This window comes from Ostrea edulis, chromosome 6, assembly GCF_947568905.1.
Source record: "Ostrea edulis chromosome 6, xbOstEdul1.1, whole genome shotgun sequence".
Lineage (NCBI taxonomy): Eukaryota > Metazoa > Mollusca > Bivalvia > Ostreida > Ostreidae > Ostrea > Ostrea edulis.
The window spans coordinates 57,058,961-57,079,455 of record NC_079169.1 but is presented as its reverse complement, the minus strand read 5'-3'; the positions used below and the strand labels follow the sequence as shown (position 1 = coordinate 57,079,455).

Genomic DNA, 20,495 nt, shown 5'->3' with positions numbered 1-20,495 from the left:
ACCTTTGGGAGAAAGTTATATTCATATATATTGTGGAATTTATGCTCATAAAAGCAGATAGCTAATTTTGTATGCCTTTTTAAAATATATATATATATATATATATATAGATATATATATCATGCGAGGTCGCATGAATTTTGAGGCGTGGGTAATGAGACGATCCGGAGAAAGATATTCCGATCGTGTAGGATTTAATTTTAGAGTATGACCGATAGGTGGCGTTAGTCTCGCTAAAGGGTATATAAAGAAGCGAGGCGGTGGATTCAACATCATTTTTTTTTTTGCACTTGACTCCAGAGTGAGAAGATCGGCAGTACCGTAGATAAAAGGTAATATTCATATTGTTTATTTCTTTTGATTAAAATCAGACGTGACTGAACAAGTCTTTCCTGTTTTAATTAATCGTAATAATCAAAACTCGAGCTGTAAGAGCTGGGACTCAAAAGAGCCAATTGAGCCGCGCTGTAAGAGCCGGGAGCCAAAGTGAGCCGAGCTACCAGACCCGAGAGCCGGATTGAGCCAAGAGCCGGGAGCCAAACAGAGCCACGACAGTAAAGTCAAGAGCCGGGATTTGTACACAATTGATTAATAAAATTGTAAATACGTTACTTCAATCATTTATATGTATATATTGAACTGCTAGAATCCTCAGCAAGTTATCTGAGGGATTTCAACCGCCGCATTTTGCGAATTAATAGGGATACACGCTACACTATTATCAATTAAATGATGCAGTGCATAACCCTTTTCAATTCTGCACCATGTTGGGGGGTGTATTGTTGTATGTTTGTATTGTTTGACAAACATTTCTTGTTTTCTTTATTGTTTTGATGGTAGCATTTTATGACTAGTTGCTGAATAAACTCTCAAAATATGCACGGAGAGTCAGTACAGTAAATACAGCGATGTTTCTTACAGATGTTTGCCCAACTCTCCATTTTGTATTCCTTATGAGTTATTAGATTGATCACTGTTCGTATCTTCACCCTTTTTTTTAACTTAGCAAAAACGATGTTTCAGTGGACAAGTATCCGAGTGCACCGTACAGTGTATAAAATTCACGTCGGGATCAAACTTTTTATTGGCGCGGGCTCGATAATCAAAATACTAATTTTCTTGAGTGACAGTTTGATTTGATATCATTTCCAATGATATCGGCCTATGTGTCTGTGATGTTCTGTTATGCCGTTAGTGATTAAAACATAATTTGGTAAGTATTTTCTGATTTTCCTCAAGGGTTCACTGATTCATGCAATTTAATTTATAATACAACACCAGTTAAAGACGCATTTTAGTAAGACGTTAGAAAGAAGTCTTCCAGTTCCACCACTCCGCGATCCCATCCTCCACATTCTTGCCCAACACTGACTGACAGTATTTATAATATGCTGATGGTGCTACCGTTAGTGTGAGCGCTGCTACCTATACATTGCAGTACTTTCAGAATTGGGAAAATTTCCTCTACATCATAATATTGCTGGGTCGCTAATTATAAAAGTTTGTAGACTTGATTTATATCAGAGAATTTGTCTACAGAATCTCTTTTACTCAAGGATGCATATGCCATGTATGAATGAAGTAAAAAAAAATATGACTCAAAAGAATTCATGGTTTGCATTTATGTATATATTACCTAGTATACTGATATTTCTGACGGTGTGACCGTTTTTTTAAGGGAGAAGCAAAATGTATTGGCATTAGAGTCTATATCCATAACAGGACAAAAAATATCCCGAAGTTAGCACCTAACATGTGAGGACAGAGCTCTATCAAAGCATCCTAACATTAGACATTTGATCCTCCTATTCATTGAACGTGGGAAACATAATGCAACCGATGTAAACAGTGCATTATGACATCCTATTCAGTGTCGGTGTTTAGCAAATTTACAAACATAGGAGACATGGTATAATCTCGTTACATTGAGGAGTGATTACATATTATTAAGAAAATGAGATGATTTTACATACTTTTACGGATTTTATGTAACATCTCAGAACGACGTGAAGTTTGGGTCAATCTAATTAAAATTAGATGTTGGATCCGCTCGCATACTCGCTACACAAACATCTAAAAACATCCCATAGAGGGTCACGTCAGAGGTCAAATTCGGTATCACTCTAGACTTATCGGCTTCAACAAACATTCAATGATTTTGCCAGCGGTGATTTCATTGGTCAATCGAATTTGACCTCTGACGTGACCCTCTACGGGATGTTGTTAGATGTTTGTGTAGCGAGTATGCAAGCGGATCTAACATCTAATTTCAATTAGATTGAGTTTGGGTACACGAGATTCAATATGGAGAAATACATGTTCACGTGCTTGTATTTGAATCGTCATCATTTGGACCAAAATTTTGAAGTTCCATGAGTTTGGTTTAATTTTTCAACCCTTTGGGCCAATCACTGCATGAGCTTGCTAACATGTTGACGGTGTTACCGTTTGAGCGAGCGCAGCTTCATTTATGTACACATTTTGTAGTGTTCATGCTTTGATCAGGTTCAATTTAAACAATATCTATCTGCCTAATCATCATAACATCAATGAAATTAGGTAGCTGAAACAGCTAGGCCGTTTTACTTTTCTCCCATGGTTTTATATTAAAAATCATTAAAACATGTATGCATCAATGTAATTGAAATATTTTTATGCTATATATATGTTTTATTTCTGCTGCCATCACTGTGACTTGCTTAACCTTTGATGCATGACTTGTTCTGAACTGTATGCTCTCAGCAGTCGACTTCCTGTACTTTCCTTTTTTCTACTCTCAACCTTTTCAAGTTACTAATTTATGATAAAAATGCCCAAACCTTAAACCTTTCAAGTTTGTAAAACTGTGGAAACAGCACTGCCTTGGAACATAAAACGCATTTCAATATAATGATAATTTTAGATAAATCGATAAATTCAACTATTGAGCATGTATATGCCATGCGCTCCTATCTAATTTTCAAAAAATGAAATTCATATGATAATCCCTTTGTAGCAATGAGCAATGGTATGTTCCAAAAAAGAAAATTAAAACAATTTTTATAATATTGTACATAATCCTAGTTGTAACACAATGATAGTGGCGTCGGTGGCCTAGTGGTTAGACTGTCAGAATCGACCGAGAGTTCATCGTGGTTTGCATTACCGGACATGTTTTAAAAAGGAAATGGACTCAAGCACTTACGATTTATAGTCGCAAAAAAAAAAAACAAAGATTTTTTTTTAAATGTTTTCATCGATTTTTTGTATATTTTTTTAAATGGCACTAAGTCAGTATCTGTGATCTCTCACATATTCTAACAATTCTTAAAAAGTTAGTTTCCCTTTTTTCTTGTTAGAATAATGAATTCCTATTGAGAAGTTAGTATTTTAATCAGATTTGTAGTTTGCAATCGATTATACACAATTTGTATCCGATGCCATATTACATATGCCTAATGTTTACGTATATTCAATATTGTCCCGGTAGTATGACTTAACAAGTATGTATTTAGATCCGCCACTGTCCGTCTTATTATGACATACGTCGAAACGTAGACATGACGTCACACATCATCTTAGCCTGCCTTTCATAAACATTACACTTCGTTAAACATTTTGCCTAATGATGCACTGAATTTTGGAGCTAGGGGACCACAAGATTAGGATGAAAATCCACGTAAGTTCACAATCATATTCCAAGGTGTGACTTTGCGAGATCTCAGCCATTTTTGGCAAGGGACTTCTGGGATTGGCGTCAAAAAATTTCCTTGTTAAAGGTTTGGATTTAGCTCGGATTATTTCCTGTGCTCTAGTCATTAGAGCTCGCAGTATGAGCCAGCGCTTTTAGCTGGCTCGCTGTGCTCGCTATTATGATAAGTCGGAGTGATTTCTGCAGTTTTTGATTTGCCGGTTTCAAGATACGTCCAAGCTTTTCTTTCCCTTTGGAGAACCCTTGTACAAAGTAAGGCATGAAACAATTTGTTTACATGTGGAGTGGGACTAATATATTCATCACGTACTGCATAAGTGAGTGTACTCAGTAAGTTTCTCATATGCTGTTTGGTCACCAGAATTTGATTGAATTCTTTAGTTAGTGTGTATATATAAGGAAGGAATAAATATTTAGGGAGTAATAAGATACATGGAATTGTTTTTATATTATGTTATTTTGTTGATCGTTGGTATCATATCCAGGATGTTACTTGCAAATATGACATTGCTTTTATGTTTCCACCCTAGTGAAGTACATTTCATTCAATTATAGTATTTTGTATTTCCCACATTTAAAGAGAAACCATTTTTATTACATTTTATCTTTATCATCTTCCTCACAGACTGTAGGTCCACTCGGTCCCACATAAGCATTCAATGTTCCACTAAATGGACCTCTTACACAGAAGAGCTTTTATCTCGAAACTGGCGTATTGTGCAGTAAGAGCTAGTATATGACTTCTGCAGAATAACTATATCCTCAGTCACACTTGGAGTAGATATATACCAAGAAATTTTAAAGATTAAATTACACTTTTAATGCTGTTAGAAGTGATCAGTACTCCTGCATGGTTGTAGTGAAGATGTTTATGTGAGAGTGTTTGTAATCGTGGTAATAATGGCGTAACTGTAGGGAATATACACAGAGGCTATTGTTTTACAGAATGTAAAAGTTACATTGTGATGTATTGCTGTTGCTTGTATGTATAATTTGTACATTTGATCAAGATCGGTGAGATCGGGCTTTGAAATCTGTAAGAATGAGGATTAACTCTGGAGATTTTTTAAAACATTCTCCTTTATTTATATGCTATATGTGCCCAACATCTGAATTCTATATAGGCATGGTTTTTTGTACAAATATCATCTTGTTGCTGACTACGATGGTATTAAGAACGTGTTCTATTAATGATATTTTATTTGAGGAATAGAATGTCTAAGTTTGTTGTACCGTGGGGGTAAAAAAATAATACTAATGATGCAGAAATTACCCCCATGCTTCATTGTTTTTATACCCCCATAATACAAACAACACCAATATTTATTCCGTGTGTTTGTGTGATTTCAACTTGTTTCTTTATATAGACATATATAGAGGTTTTTTCATGTCAAGTTGAATATAGTTAGTATTTTTGTCAAGAAATGAAATAGGTAGTAGCTAGGTCTTTTTTTTTTTTTTTTTTTTTTTTTATACAATTTATTGATTTAATTGCCATCCAACAGTGATATTATGATCTCATGGTAGTAGATGTTTTCTAGGACCCCATTTCTTCAGTCTTCCAAACAATCCATCAGAAACTCGGCATAAGAACTGGACATGGAAATGTTTTCATTCTTATATAAAATCATTTGAAGCAATATCTTTTCTTATTTATATTAAGATTCAGTTTTTATAAAATGTATATATACATCTTATAGAGGTCTATATCCAACTAAATTCACGTACATTCAGTACTTCCCAATAATCCCTTGTTTTGACCTGTTTTCTACCAGCCCTGATCCCTGTAGAGCTGATGGTAGTCAACCATTGACATGTTTTCCTCTTTAAAATCTTCATTGTTTGCCGGGAGGTCCAGAGTGCACAGTAAACTGCAGGCTATCTCAGGGTCAACCTCGGTATTCCAGTGAAATGACTCAGCGTTTTCAAATAATTGATCTCCCAAAAATGGAGGATTGTTTAGTCAAGAGCCGATGCAGGACTTTGATCTCATTTGCAATTTTTGTTGTACCGAAACAAACTGCTCTTGAAATAAGTTTTCCTGCTGCTGTGGAGCAGTGAAAGATATCAATGGCTCACTTTGAGGACTTCAAATTTAACTTCTCAACAAAGAGGAGCTCTTAGAGCTTGTATCAATATTTGTCTAGCTCTTTTTCTATTGTGTCTTCAGCAGAATCAAAAGACTACAAAATTTCATGTTGCATTTGTAAGAAAGATCCAAGATATGGTGAAGAGGGGGAAATAAACAGAAGGTAACTCCCCTTGTTTGTCATTTGTTTTTGTTGTACATGTAGATATGTTGTGATACAGAACTTTGTATAGTGCTATGGCTATTAAATTAGGTCATTTTTAGAGAATAGTTGATTTACTATGTGACCTGCCCTATTTAAATTATTATTCCTTGTATCGAAGATCATAGGGTGTATTGTTTGTTTATTTTTCAGTCTGTCTGCCTGATTAACATTCCTCATAATTTTGCTTTTGAATGGTGAGTGATAGGGGCTTTCATATTTTATATGTGCATTCCTTGTGATCTTATTATAATAAGCTCTTTCTTTTGGTACCAAGCTTTTGACTGTCACCTTGACCTTGGAATTTAACCTACTTTTAAGAAAAGTTAAACAGGGCAATATCACCTGAACTATTTAAGGAAGGGCTTTCATATTTTTTATATAGATTCCTTATGACAAGCTCTTTCATTTGGTGCCTTGACATTAGAAATATCCATTATTTTTTTAATTTATTGTTTTTTATTTGACTTTCACATTATATATATATATATACATGCATGTAATTTAACACTACACAGTAATATCATCAATATTCATATGGGAAAGACATTTTCATAAAATATAAAGAGAGAGAGAAAGAAAGAAAGAGCACATAGAGTAGGGCATATTACACAATCTTAGGTTTAAAAAAAATTCTCTAATACTCTAATATAGTCATGATTTATCATAAATATTTTGCCAGTATCTCTCAAACTCCCTATACCTTCAGTTTTTCAACAACTTTTAAGTTTTTCAACTGTAATTCTATCAATGATTGATAATTTTTTTTGGATGCATGATTTATACTTAATTTACTTATACTTGAGAATTTACTGATATATATATATATATATATATATATATATATATATATATATATATATATATCCAATAATAAAAATCAAGAAACACAAAACTCGAATAACATTTCACTGTTAGCTCTTCCGGCTTTAATGCCTCTTCAGACAGTTATAAAATGAAATAATATTGCTAAGTAACGTCAACATATCACGACGTAAGTAATTGTCCTTTGTGACGTCATAATAAATTACACAAGCAGCAAATTCGCGATCCAAGTATCAGAAATTCGCCATGTTCCGAACATTTTGCCAATTGTGGTCATGGAGATTTCAACATATTTCCATTTTATAAAATGTATAATGACTGCGAAATTTCCAGAGTTACAAAGGAGGAATACTTTATAAAATTGTTTAATCCCAAACTTAATAGAAAATAACTGTGTAAAATTGAAACTACATTGAACTGAACTCTGTAATTGATTTCTAAGTTTTGTCTAATATTGTGTGTATTATACCGCTAACAGTGTAATTTATTATGACGTCACAAAGGACAATTACTTATGTCGTGATATGTTGACGTTACTTAGCAATACTATTTCATTTTATAACTGTCTGAAGAGGCATTAAAGCCGAAAGCGCTAACAGTGAAATGTTATTCGAGTTTTGTGTTTCTTGACTTTTATTATTGGATGTATTTACTGTATCAAATACCAAATTCTTTATTTACAAACTATATATATATATATATATATATATATATATATATATATATAAGCACTGAAAGGTCCACGGCACTGTTGGTTATTTAAAACTCAAATTTTCGACAAGACATATATTACATAAACAAATATCACACACCACGAAAAAATGACAAGTATCAATAATCTACATTGTTAACAAGAATGATACATGGTTGTACTGAATGGGAAAATGGTTTCGTTGTAAGCTTATGCTATGAGTGCTTCACAAACACATCTTGTTTTTATTATGCCCCCCTTTGAAAAAGAGGGGGCATATTGTTTTGCACCTGTCTGTCAGTCGGTCTGTAGACCATGTGTTGTCCGCTCAATATCTTGAGAACCATTCACTTGATGATAATGATATTTCATATGTGGGTTAGTTATGAGTAGAAGAGGATCCCTATTGTTTTTCAGGTCCAAAGGTCAAGGGTCAATCTACTCTGGACGTAGGAATATAATGTCCGCTCAATATCTTGAGAACCCTTTACTTGAAAGACATCAAACTTGGCACACTGGTACATCCTAAGGAGTAGATGACCCCTCTTGATTTTGAGGTCATATGGTCAAGGGTCAAGGGTCAAACTGGGCATAGGAATATACTGACCATTCAATGTCTAGAGAACCCTTTGCTTGACAGACATCAAACTTGCTACACCAGTACATCTTCAGAAGAAGATGACCCCTATTGATTTTGAGGTCACATGGTCAAAGGTCAAGGGTCAAACTGGACATAGGAATATACTGTCCGTTCAATATCTCGAGAACCCTTTGCTTGACAGACATCAAACTTGATACACTGGTACATCTTCAAGAGAAGATGACCCCTATTGATTTTGAAGTCACATGGTCAAAGGTCAAGGGTCAAACTTGACATGGGAATATACTGTCTGCTCAGTATCTTGAGAACCCTTTTCTTGACAGACATCAAACTTGGTACACTGATACATCTTCAGGAGAAGACGACCACTATTGATTTTGAGGTCACATGGTCAAAGGTCAAGGGTCACACTAGACAGGAATATACTGTCCGTTCAATATATCGAGAAACCTTTGCTTGACATACATCAAACTTGGTACACTAGTACATCTTCAGGAGAAGATGACCCCTATTGATTTTGAGGTTACATGTTTAAAGGTCAAACTGGTCATAGGAATATACTGTCCGCTCAATATCTTGATAACCCTTTGCCTGACAGACATCAAACTTGGTACACTGGTATGTCTTCAGAAGAAGATGACCCCTATTGATTTTGAGGTCACATGATCAAAGGTCATGGGTCAAACTAGACATAGTAATATACTGTCCACTCAATATCTTGAAAACCCTTTGCTTGACAGACATCAAACTTAGTACACTGGTATATCTTCAGGAGAAGATGACTCCTATTGATTTTGAGGTCACATGGTCAAAGGTCAAGGGTCAAACTAGACATAGGAATATACTGGCCACTCAATGTCTAGAGAACAATTTGCTTGACAGACATCAAACTTAGTACATTGGTACATCTTCAGGAGAAGATGACCCCTATTGATTTTGAGGTCAAAGGTCAATAGTTGAACTGGACATAGTAGTATATTGTCTCCTATATTTTAAGAATTATTTGCTTGATTGACACCAAACTTGGTACACTGGTACAGCATAAGGAGTAGATGACCCCTATTGATTTTTAGGTCACATGGTCAATCCACTCTTGACATAGGAAGATATTGTCTGCTCAAATTTTGAATTGATGATACTACTATCAATTAAATGATGTGGGTGTATAACCCTTTTCAATTTTGCACCATGGGGGCATATGTGTTTTACAAACATCTCTTGTTGATTTCTAATTATGTAATTAGAACAATATATGTATAATAAGATCTGTGTAGGTGAGTCAAGAAATGGTTTCATGTATGCAGATGTGTATACATTATATATTTAAAGATTGATGTTTAGGGTTTGTTATGAAAAGGTTATTGAGCATGTTTTAGTCACCGATAGTCTGTACAAGAATTTGTATGAATTCAGCATGAAAAACTAATGAAGAAAATATTGATAAAAAAATGTTTGTAAACCAGAATAGTGTTAATTTTTGCATATATGATTTGTGGCAGGATTGTTTAATAGGAGAAAAAAATTAATGAACTACATATACATGTATGACTAAATAAGACTTCAATACTCTTATATTTGCTTGAAGAAGAAAAATTAGCCTGTATGAATTACGACATTTTAGAAGAATGTCCATTTACCTCAGTGTACTGACATGAAGATGTTTAGAATGTGTTTGGATATTGTTTCCTATAAATGGTACAGTCCTAGTAATGTATCTGATGCCTCTTACATGCTTTATGGGGGACCTTTGGCATAGTTTTATTTGAATTTATGTACTTGGAACAAATGCTCAGATCAGTGTGACATTCTTGTCTCTTTGTGCAGTGGCTTATAGCAGACAGATATAAAGCTGACTACAGACAAAATGATGAGGGATACTGATAGAGATCAACTATCCACACTTTAAGCAGATCAAGTTTACCACTCTCCTTAACAAACATTGTCATAGGAGCATGCTGTATGACAGCGATACAGATCATATGTGCCCCCCATGGTATCCTTGGAGAGGTTTGAGAAATAGGGCTGATATCTGGCAGAGCACGATATTTAATTCATAAATCAAATTTGAGAAGAAGATTGTATATGTAATATGAACTACAGTATCCATGGCAGACCAGCTGTATTTTGTGCTCTAGGAGAAAAATATATTTGAGGCAGTAGGTTATGAGTGTTAAAATTAAATTTCATATAATGAAAAATAGATCATGTACCCAAGAGTAGCTAGAATATTAAATTGCCTTATAATGATTGATAAACATGTAAAGGATTGTACAATCCGATTATAATAAATATGATATGTCCTTTGGGCCAACTTTAACAGGAGTATATATACGCCTGTATGGGAACATTCACTGGGTCATCTCTCCCAGTACCCACATGTATATACATTAGTACAGTTAGTAGGTCATCTCTCCCAGTACCCACATGTATATACATTAGTACAGTTAGTACTTCATCTCTCCCAGTACCCACATGTATATACATTAGTACAGTTAGTAGGTCATCTCTCCCAGTACCCACATGTATATACATTAGTACAGTTAGTACTTCATATCTCCCAGTACCCACATGTATATACATTAGTACAGTTAGTACTTCATCTCTTCCAGTACCCACATGTATATACATTAGTACAGTTAGTAGGTCATCTCTCCCAGTACCCACATGTATATACATTAGTACAGTTAGTACTTCATATCTCCCAGTACCCACATGTATATACATTAGTACAGTTAGTAGGTCATCTCTCCCAGTACCCACATGTATATACATTAGTACAGTTAGTAGGTCATCTCTCCCAGTACCCATGTGTATATACATTAGTACAGTTAGTAGGTCATCTCTCCCAGTACCCACATGTATATACATTGATTAATACAGTTAGTAGAGTTTGAGTTTCAGTTGAATTAGACTTTTTATGCTTGTCTCTGTGAAGACAAGACTATTTTTGATGATCATGTCTCAAACTAGTAGCTGGGTACTCCATGTGATATAGTAAAAATAGAGTAGGTTATGTACCTATCTCTGGTACTCCATTAGTTGTAGACAGAAATGGAGTGTGTATGTACCTATTTCTGGTTACCTGTATGATGTAGACAACGGCCTGGGTAATTTTCTATATACAAGAGCATGCATCAAGGATTGTCCCCCCTATATTGGTATATAGGTCTCTTGTCGGGATGTGATAAAGCTTCAGTTTGTACCAGTCGACCTGTAATAATGCACACAACTCTTGAGGTAGACATCAATACTCGTACCCTGAACCCAGAGAATAGGACGGAATGCCAGGATTCTCTGTGGCGTCGTCACATCCAGGGTAGTGTTACTCTCAAATCACTGATTGATGGCTAGATTTTCCCTAATGACGATCCGCATGTCTTCAGTTCATCAGTTCTTATAGTACTAGTGTTGGTGATTAGGTGCTAATGGGGGGGGATTAATTACACCCCCCTCTTACTGAATGGAGACAGCGTCGACACCCACTGTTGCCACTGTCTATTGTCAGCTTAACCTGTATAGTATTTATAGAACTAGTGAAACTGGGCCTCCCCTGCATAAATTGTGAAATGTCGAGCATGTACCCACATATAATGATAGCCATCTGTGCGAGAATAATGACAAGCCTTTGATGTACAGTATTTGGTTCTGAATTATAAATCCCGCATGATGCATAAATGAATTTTTTTCCTCCTTGCAGATTTCCAACAGAATTACATTCCACATGTTGGAAAAGTTGGCTGGTTAAGATGTAGGATACAGAAGAACTTCCTGAATAATGAAATATTAAGGTAAGTTAGATTGTCACCTTACAGGTGCAGTCATGAAGGAATTTTTTTGTAAAATTTTAAACAAGAAAGACAATTTAGAATAAACTTTAAGAGGACATAATTTTATCTTGATATTATGTCTAAATGAAGAAGTGATGCACAAGAAACAATTTTTTTTTTTTTTTGATGATTGCTGATCTGTTTAATTTTTTTTTTTCCTGAAAGTTAGAGAAATTTTCCAAATATTTTTGTTACTTGGCTGCTAGGGTTTTCGTTTTGACGAACTTACAGATTTTCCTGTGTATTAATTTGATTATGATACTGAATGATGTAATACCAAAGTTTGTTGATGTGTCTTTTAATGGAGCTGCACTCTCTGTACACTAGAAAATTTGTATAAGATAGCTCGGATCTGTGTGATGCATTTTCCTTAATCAATGTAACATTCTGATCCTCATGATAGGTATAAAAACACAGCTGTATGTCTGGTTAGATGTGGAGTATATGAATAAATCTTGTTAGGAACTGTTTAAAATACCAGTACTTCCAAAACATTGTGTGTCAAGTGGGTCTAGGGAACTCTACATGTCTTCATTCAATTCAATCTCGAGATTAAAATGCACACAATAATGCAAACTGAAAAAAGGGAGTCATCAGTCAAAGTATCATTGATTAACTTACAAATAAGCATGCTGTATTCAGTTGATAAATAATGTTATTTCTGTGGGTGTTTCCTCTCTATGATTCATTTGCTTATACATGTTGATTATTGTTGATGCAACTTTTTCCTAAAAAGAAAATTGATGGAAATTTGATTTAGAAATTGCAGATTCAATTGTGTTGTCAAGGGTGTTGTACAGTTGTGTAAATTGTTTTGAGAGGCATTTCTTTTGAAGTATGCAAGTGACAAAAGAGCACTTGTACTAAAGATCACAAAAATACATCTGTCATCCACTCCTCAGTGTGTTTATGAACAGTTGAATTATGTGCAATAAATACACTGTCCTTGGACTTTTGCGCAATACCTGCCATGCACTGACCAACTTAAATTTTTAAAAGTTCATGAAATGAGAGCAGGCAATTACAAGCTCATCAAACAATTATAGTTGATATGTCTCAGATACTGTGATGCATTGTCAAAGGCGTTAAGATCAGGAGTTGTCAGAGGCAGACTATCAGAGGTAACTCCTGGCCAGCTCCTAGACAATCCTACACAACATATTGATAAGTAGATTGATAATCACAATGTGCTGTTTTATCCTTAGGAAAATAATGAAATAATCCAAGGAAAATAGACAGGGTGTTATAAGAGGGTTGATCTCTCGGTGGGATGTCTGGCACCGGTAATGCACTGACTGCTGTAGATGTGGTTTATTACGCCGTGATCAAAGCCGTCTTTTAAGTAACCACAGTTTAATGCCAAACACATTGTTAATCAACTCTGTGAATTTTTTGTTGCTGTTGGACTTAAAAAAAAGTTTGAAGTTTCCATACTTGGTTCAGACATGTTAGTCGTCAAACAGCCCCTGAACATGTGGAGTAGAGCTGGCATTGAAGAGTTTTTCCCTGGTGCTCGCTGAACTTTCACAGTTGGGTAATAGGATGTTCATGTAATAATGTCGCAGTGTTAAAGAAGGCTTTTGGTGAAACAGGGAAGTTTTTTTTAACCCTTAAGAAGACACAAATTGAAAGTTTCCTCGGAAGTTAATTTGACATTACTGGTCAGGAGTTTGTTTGATGGATTCATATGTTTAGGTAAATGCCAGCACTATTACTATTTATGTTCAGTAATGTGTGTTGTACAGAGAACTTTTAATTTCAATGCTTATGAATTCTATTCAAAAATGGAAGAAATGCATTACTGTAGTTATAACTCTTACATTCACGTTAATAGCTGATCTCGGGTGGCAGATTCATTTTCAGTATGGATTTAACTACAGTGATGTGTATGACATCAAATCTTGCTAAAGTTTTTGCTAACCCTCTCTAAGTAAAAAAAAAAAAAAGATGTACATTTATTTTGACAACAAAGTGGGGTTTTTCATTGGGAGGTGGGAAATGGAATTAGATTAATGTGACTTGAAATATTCAAATATACCAGTAGGTTAACAGAACAGTTAAATTTGTAACAAGGGTATTTAATTTCTTTTGAAATCAGTTTTAAGAAGACAGACGAGAAAATGGTGCATCGCTTTGTGACTGTTTAAACAATTAGTGAAAATGTTTCTGTGTTGCAAGCAGATGAACACAGCAGTATAAAGTTACAAAGAGAATCTGTAAAGCATTTGGCATTTACTGTGTAGCCAAGGCTTTAAATTGTAAAACACCTATTTTTTAACTTCAGTAATGCAAAAAATTGCTAAAGGGGATTAACTTGAATGTTTGTTTTTCACAATCAGTATAATTAAAGTGTACACCTCTTGAGATTTTTCTGAAACCATTTCAATTCGCTGTTTCTTTTATTGAGGAAGGCCTTTCACCTTTGTGTTAATAAAAGAAGTTTCTTCTTACGAAAAGAATAGTAAACCAAGGAAAAATACTTCAAATATTTGACTATAATTCATGAAGAAAGCTTTATGTCAATTATCTTGTAGAGTTGAGCACTCCCATGGCTTATAAATATAACAAAATGATGGCTAAGTGTTGCGGTTTATTTGAGGTGAGAGATCATCGGAGGTCGTTTGGTATAACCAAAGTATATTGTGGTTACGACTCATATGCCAAGTTTTAATGTGCTGTCTCTGTGTGGTTCTGTGGAGAATTAATAAGTGACATAACATCTTCAGTCTGTGGTTCAGGTTTTTTTTTTTGGGGGGTGACATTAATTAATTACTACACATTGCATAATAAAAAATTTCTAATTATTTAATTTTTACATTGGACAGAAAGTTAAGTCACAGGTATATTTCCTGGATTTTGGACCATGATTTTTTTATTTTACTTTGTGTAGGTAAGTTTTAATTTGTTTTAAATCAATATTGTGGAATCGTACCATTTATCATCTGTGGTTGTATAGTGATGTACACTTTTGAATGATAAGAAAGTAAGAATTGAGATAGAGGAAAGAGAGAGAGATAAAGAAAATGAAAAATGAGAGGGAAAGAAATTTTATAGAGAAATTAGAATATAGAAAGAGAATGATGTACACTTATGAATATTAAGAAAAAAGGAATCGAGAGAAAGAGTTTAAATTCTATATTCAACATAATCTGTGGACAGTGCATGGGCTACTGTACATGTTTATGATTTGAATTATTTGTTTGGTCAGTGTATTTTTATTGGTAATATGAACATTTTTGCATATGATGCCCTAACATACATGCACGATTTTTATTATGATAATTATGTTCAATGTCATCCTTTGAAGAATTGCTTTTGATAGACAAGGAAATGCTTATGCAGACATGCAAATGCACCATTGTGTGATGGGGCTTGAAATGAATGCACTCAGATCAATACTGAAAAAATCTGTTGAGTTTTTATCATTGCATGCAAATTAGTTTGAAAGGAGTTCACCAACAGTACAATATAGTCCAAATAATCAACTTTTTTTTACATGAATTTCTCATAAAATAGGTTAGATAGATAAAACTACATATACTTCAAGTATTAGCAAAAAATCCTTGATTTACGTTGTACAACATCACATTAAGCTTGTGAATTTTCTGCCATTGTCTTTTGACAGGCCTAAAATTATTATCTTTCTAAGCTTGTTTGGCTTTAGAAAGTTTCGATGCTTTGCATGCATGAACCACAATTTAATTGAGGTATGTTAGTTAAATTTTACATTAAAATGTTACAAATATTGTATGCCAATTTTTATTGATATGCAAGAAATTTTTGTGAAATTTACCAGATTCTTTTCGTCAGTAGTATTTCTCGCCACAAACAAGTCCTTTAATGTCTCTCGTATTTGTTTATGATTATCTCAGTCGTGAAATTAGTCGCCATGAACCCGTTTATCACTGGTAAATTGCGAAATAAAGCAGTTGCAAATAAAAGTTGATTACAGTACATGAAAATGATTTTAGTTAATGGCATGCAGTGATGAGTCTGATGATTTTCTTGTTTTCTGGATAAATCATCAAACTGTCTCAGGAATTGTTTTCAAATAACCAGTGACACCTGAGTGAACTATAATGTTTGTGATCTTTTTCATTTTATAAATAAAATACATTCAGACCAACTTTGTGATTTTATATTATGAAATGGAAATCAGTACTAGGGACAAGAAATTGATGTTTTGTTTCTGACCGTTTCAACATGGAAATTCCTGAATTTTGTTTAAATTTTAGGGCCAAAAAATGGCATATAAGTAATATATATGTCAAAATAGATATTGCAGGATAGGAAAATATGCCTGCAGTGCAAAATAAAATGAAAATGATACTAGGATTATTGTCTCCAGTCTGAATAGTAAACCAGATATAATTAATGTAGGTTTCTGTCAATGGCAGGATTTTATGTCTGTGAATAAGAGGTTAGTTATGTAAGGTATTATCTCCTGCCTTGTTTAACATGATGAAGAGTGAAATTTGGTGTTCTAGCTATTCTTAAGAACATGTTTGTTGATCTTCGAGATGATTATTACTTATCAGTGCTTATTAGATTACCAGTGTATGAAATATGTATTTTTGAAGTAAAGTGTAATGTGCTTTTCAAGTTAAGACGTGATTTTGCAATCAGTGCCATGATTTTGATGAAATTCATGCACTTTGATTGATCATATCTGTGATTGGAATTGAGAGATTGACTTCACCTCTGTAGGAGGTATCATGTGATCATTAATATACAGGTTTATATAATATTGCGGCCAGATCCAGCTGATATCTGTTTTGTAATCTACAGGAATCACATCGGGATGTCACCCAAGTCAGCTGACCATAAGCATTCTCGAGATAGTTAGAGAAGACCACATTTGTCTGCTGTGCCGACTTGACACACACTATGTGGACATTACATATTTTATTTGTATGGATGCTGATGCTGGGGCTTAGTCTGGGGTCATGGCACCAGTCTCAGTACGATGACCCCAAAAGCAGCAGTCGTCAGAAGAAAAGCCAGAAGCCCAATATTGTGCTCATTCTGACTGATGACCAGGATGAGATGCTAGGTAACCATGCATTAATTATTAACTTTGACTGACTGTTAACTTGCCATAATTAACTTGAACACTTATATAGCATTAACTTGAAATTAATTTTCAGTAAAATTTAATGAACTTTTGTGCAACTGGCTGTTGGCAGCAAGATCTGAAAATTACAATGAATAGCTACATTGAGTATTTATATGCAAAAATATGAAATTAATTTTTTTTTTTAAAACAGCATTGATAGTTTATGCTACTCTGACCATATACAATATAGTCCTTTCAAAAATGACTGTAATATAGATTGTCTGAAAAGGGCTCTTTGCATGAAAAGAATGTGGATGTATATGTTAATATTTTATGGTATGATTGAACTATTTAGAGCTTTTTGATTTCCTGAGACCCAACAAAGTAGAGTAAATAAATTAATTGTCACCTCCATATGCCTCTGAAGTGCTTGCTTGTATATTGCTTGACGTTCCTTTTGAGAATTTTCACTCACATGAAGAGGTGAATACATTTGATTTCCAACATTAGACTGAAAATAAGTCAGATATTTCCAAAGTGGTACTATTAGTTATTATTTTTTGGTTGTTCAGTGGGTTTTGTGTTTCTATTTTCATTTCTCTGTCGCTTATTAAGCTGAAACTTGTTGTGTAACTTCTTTGTGGGTCACTCGTGTTGCAATAATCCATTTCCACTTCTCTTGCAAGAGTTTTGCCCCTTTGTTTGAAAATTTAATTTTATATGATTGATTGTATCTTGTTTAACGTCTCTCTTGAGAATTTTTCACTCAATTCTCACCAAAACCGGTGAAGGGCTTCAAATTTAGGCCTTTGCTCGGCGCTTACTGCCATTGAGCAGTGAGGGTTCTTCAGCATGCCACACCTACTGTAACACGGGACATCCGTTTTTTAAGGTAATCTCCGAGGACCCGTGATATTCACATCTTATGCCGAGCGTTTGGCGATGGAACTGTCGCTACCTGTTTTAACGACTTAGGTCTGTCACGGCCGGGATTTAAACCAGGCCTTCCGCATGCGGGACGAACGCTCTAACCTCTAGACCACTGCGATGGGGAGGGTATATGGTTTGTCTAACTCCTACCGTTTTAAAGTTTGGACCTTATTATGTCTCCCCTCTTTCAAGGGAGATATATTGTTTGATTGTACTGAATGAAGTAGATGTCAGATTCACTGACTGATTTGTAACCCCATAGATTTGCATTCACTTTCCTTACCTAGATTTGAATATACAATTAACATGCATGTAAAAGAGTTTTGAAATTGTAAGAACATTAGAAATGTCTTCAATGACTTGGAGTTTGAATTTTGATTGAATTCTAATCATCTATTCTGAGGACCATCATCTGAAACATACTCTCTGAGAAACTTTTGTTAAATATGCAAATTTGTGCATTACAAACAACCAATCAGAAAGTCCTCTTACAAATTGGAACTCTTCAATTTCATTGGTTTGTCATACATGCCCTGGAAAGTGAAATTTGTTTTAAAAGATTGTGAAAGACAAAACTTGTTGACAAAAAGAAAAAAGAAAGCATAAGATTAAAATCACACATTGTCAAAAAGTCTTTAATGTTTATTTATTTCAGGAAGTACAGATGTCGTACATATTACACAATTTGTGATTAGTTCAAATTCATCAAGATTTTGCAGTGACTTCCAAAATATGCATATTAATCATTTATGATGTTTCCTAGATGATTTTCCATCTTGTTTTACGGGTTGTGATATCTCAGTGGTAGAGTGTTTACTTCTTAACCAGGGGTCCATTAGTTTGAGCCTTGCTAATTGTGCCATGGCTGCATCAAACCTAAGACATAAAATATAGTATAGGTAGTGCTTGCTTTTTCACCTAATGCTCGGCATTTAGAAGTTAGAATTATGGTATGTTAAAGAACCCTCTCTGCTATATGGCTCTGAATGCTAAGCATAGGTAAATTTGTGGTACTTCACCCACAGCTTGTGACCTCTAAATATGAGTGAAAAATTCTCCAGACCTAAAATGAACAAAAATCCTAGGTGATTTTCTCCACTGGTAATGAGTAGAAAGGCCACCTAATGTTTAGACATACATGAAGAGGATTAAGTAAGTAATGAGTAGAAAGATAAATTCAACTGTGAATATCTGACAATGATGGGGAGTCTTATAACATTGTAGAAAAACAACTATTTCAAGATATTTGAACTGGAATTGGATTTCTTGAAAAAATATCAAATCCAGATCTTAGTTTCAACTTATGTCTTAGGTTTTATCTAAATTGAGATTCTACTCAAATTGCATATCTCAAAACGATCTTGGACATTCTCAGATGAAATAATCTTATTGCTCAGCTAAGTTTATTCCTCACAACACAAGTAAAAACTTCAAGCACCAGATATACTTTAATATACAACATGACTGTGAGAAATGTTTTCTAGTTTCTTATACATGTACATTGTGATTAAGCAGAGGAATAATGAAGTCTTTTAAGCAAGGTGAATATATGTATGTATAAATATATTCATCACATATTTACCCCTTTATCCGGTGGATATCACTCATACAATATTGTGTCCATATTCCATACTTTGTATTTCTACACCGCGTTGCGTAAAGGTAAAATACAAATACATGATGATAGAAAATGGTTCAGGGTGAGAGAATTCCTATTAAGTCAATTGTAAAAATTGATGGAAGTGGCGCAGGTGTTGTAAAAATCTTCAAAATTTGAAAATGATGAATTTATATCGAGAGAACAGGCCTGTCATTTCCATTTTCTAGCCTATATCTCATCTTGAAACAGCCTGCAGCGCTGCATACAATCCCTGATCATGTTTTTTCTCGATCGTTAAAGAGGATATCGACAATTTTCTCTATGATCAAAGAAACAAAAATGCATTTTAATGAAAAATAAACCATTAGGTGACATGCAATAACTGAAATATTTTCTTGAAAATCAAAATGAAAACCGTCTTATTGAAAAAAAGATTATTCATTGGTAACATACAAAGCAAAAAGTACTACATTGATGGAGATCAAAGTTGGATAGCTAAGATTCGCTTGCCATAACCCAGCTTTCAGTACTTTCTTTACTTTGATTAAACTATTATACTACAAAGTATGTAATTGGATTGTAATAGGAATCATAATTGTAGTCTGTTTTTTCCCCCTCTCCACTTGCTTAGCAAAATTGCAAGATAGGAGTTTTTTGTTGCATGAGGGAGTGTCTTGATTAAAGGTTATGATTACAGATTTTCATTCTTTAAAATCGATTCACAGGAAGATACAATTTATTGTTTGATAGGCTACACCTCAGCAGATTATACAGTTCTGGGATGTTTAGAACTTAATTAATGGTAATCAATCAATTCCATCTTTGTTATCAGTATTATTTGTTATGGGTTTAATCCATCAATTTGTTAATTTTCTATCAGTGTGATTTTAATTGGAGACTTTGGTCTGGTTCTGCTGTTCCTATTTGTTTGATTTAAAAACAGTCCATATAATTTAAGGACAATTGGTACAAACATAAAAATG

The 20,495-nt window shown here is 34.2% G+C and overlaps 1 protein-coding gene across 14 annotated transcripts in view; it reads left to right on the top strand.

Moving 5' to 3' along the window:
* Positions 1-1,089: 1,089 nt before the first annotated feature.
* Positions 1,090-20,495, top strand: part of LOC125683104 (putative extracellular sulfatase Sulf-1 homolog) — a 35,557-nt gene continuing 16,151 nt past the window's right edge. For 4 of the 14 annotated variants that reach the window (XM_056140173.1, XM_056140171.1, XM_056140165.1 and 1 more), the window contains exons 1-3: positions 1,090-1,213; positions 11,797-11,887; positions 16,715-16,979. In XM_056140173.1, coding sequence (XP_055996148.1) covers positions 16,814-16,979 — 166 coding nt within the window. In that variant the 5' untranslated portion in view covers positions 1,090-1,213; positions 11,797-11,887; positions 16,715-16,813. Of the gene's footprint in view, positions 1,214-5,861; positions 5,944-9,923; positions 10,107-11,796; positions 11,888-12,956; positions 13,048-13,091; positions 13,622-16,714; positions 16,980-20,495 lie in introns of those variants that run through there. The other 10 variants (XM_056140175.1, XM_056140172.1, XM_056140166.1 and 7 more) reach the window with 6 other exon arrangements.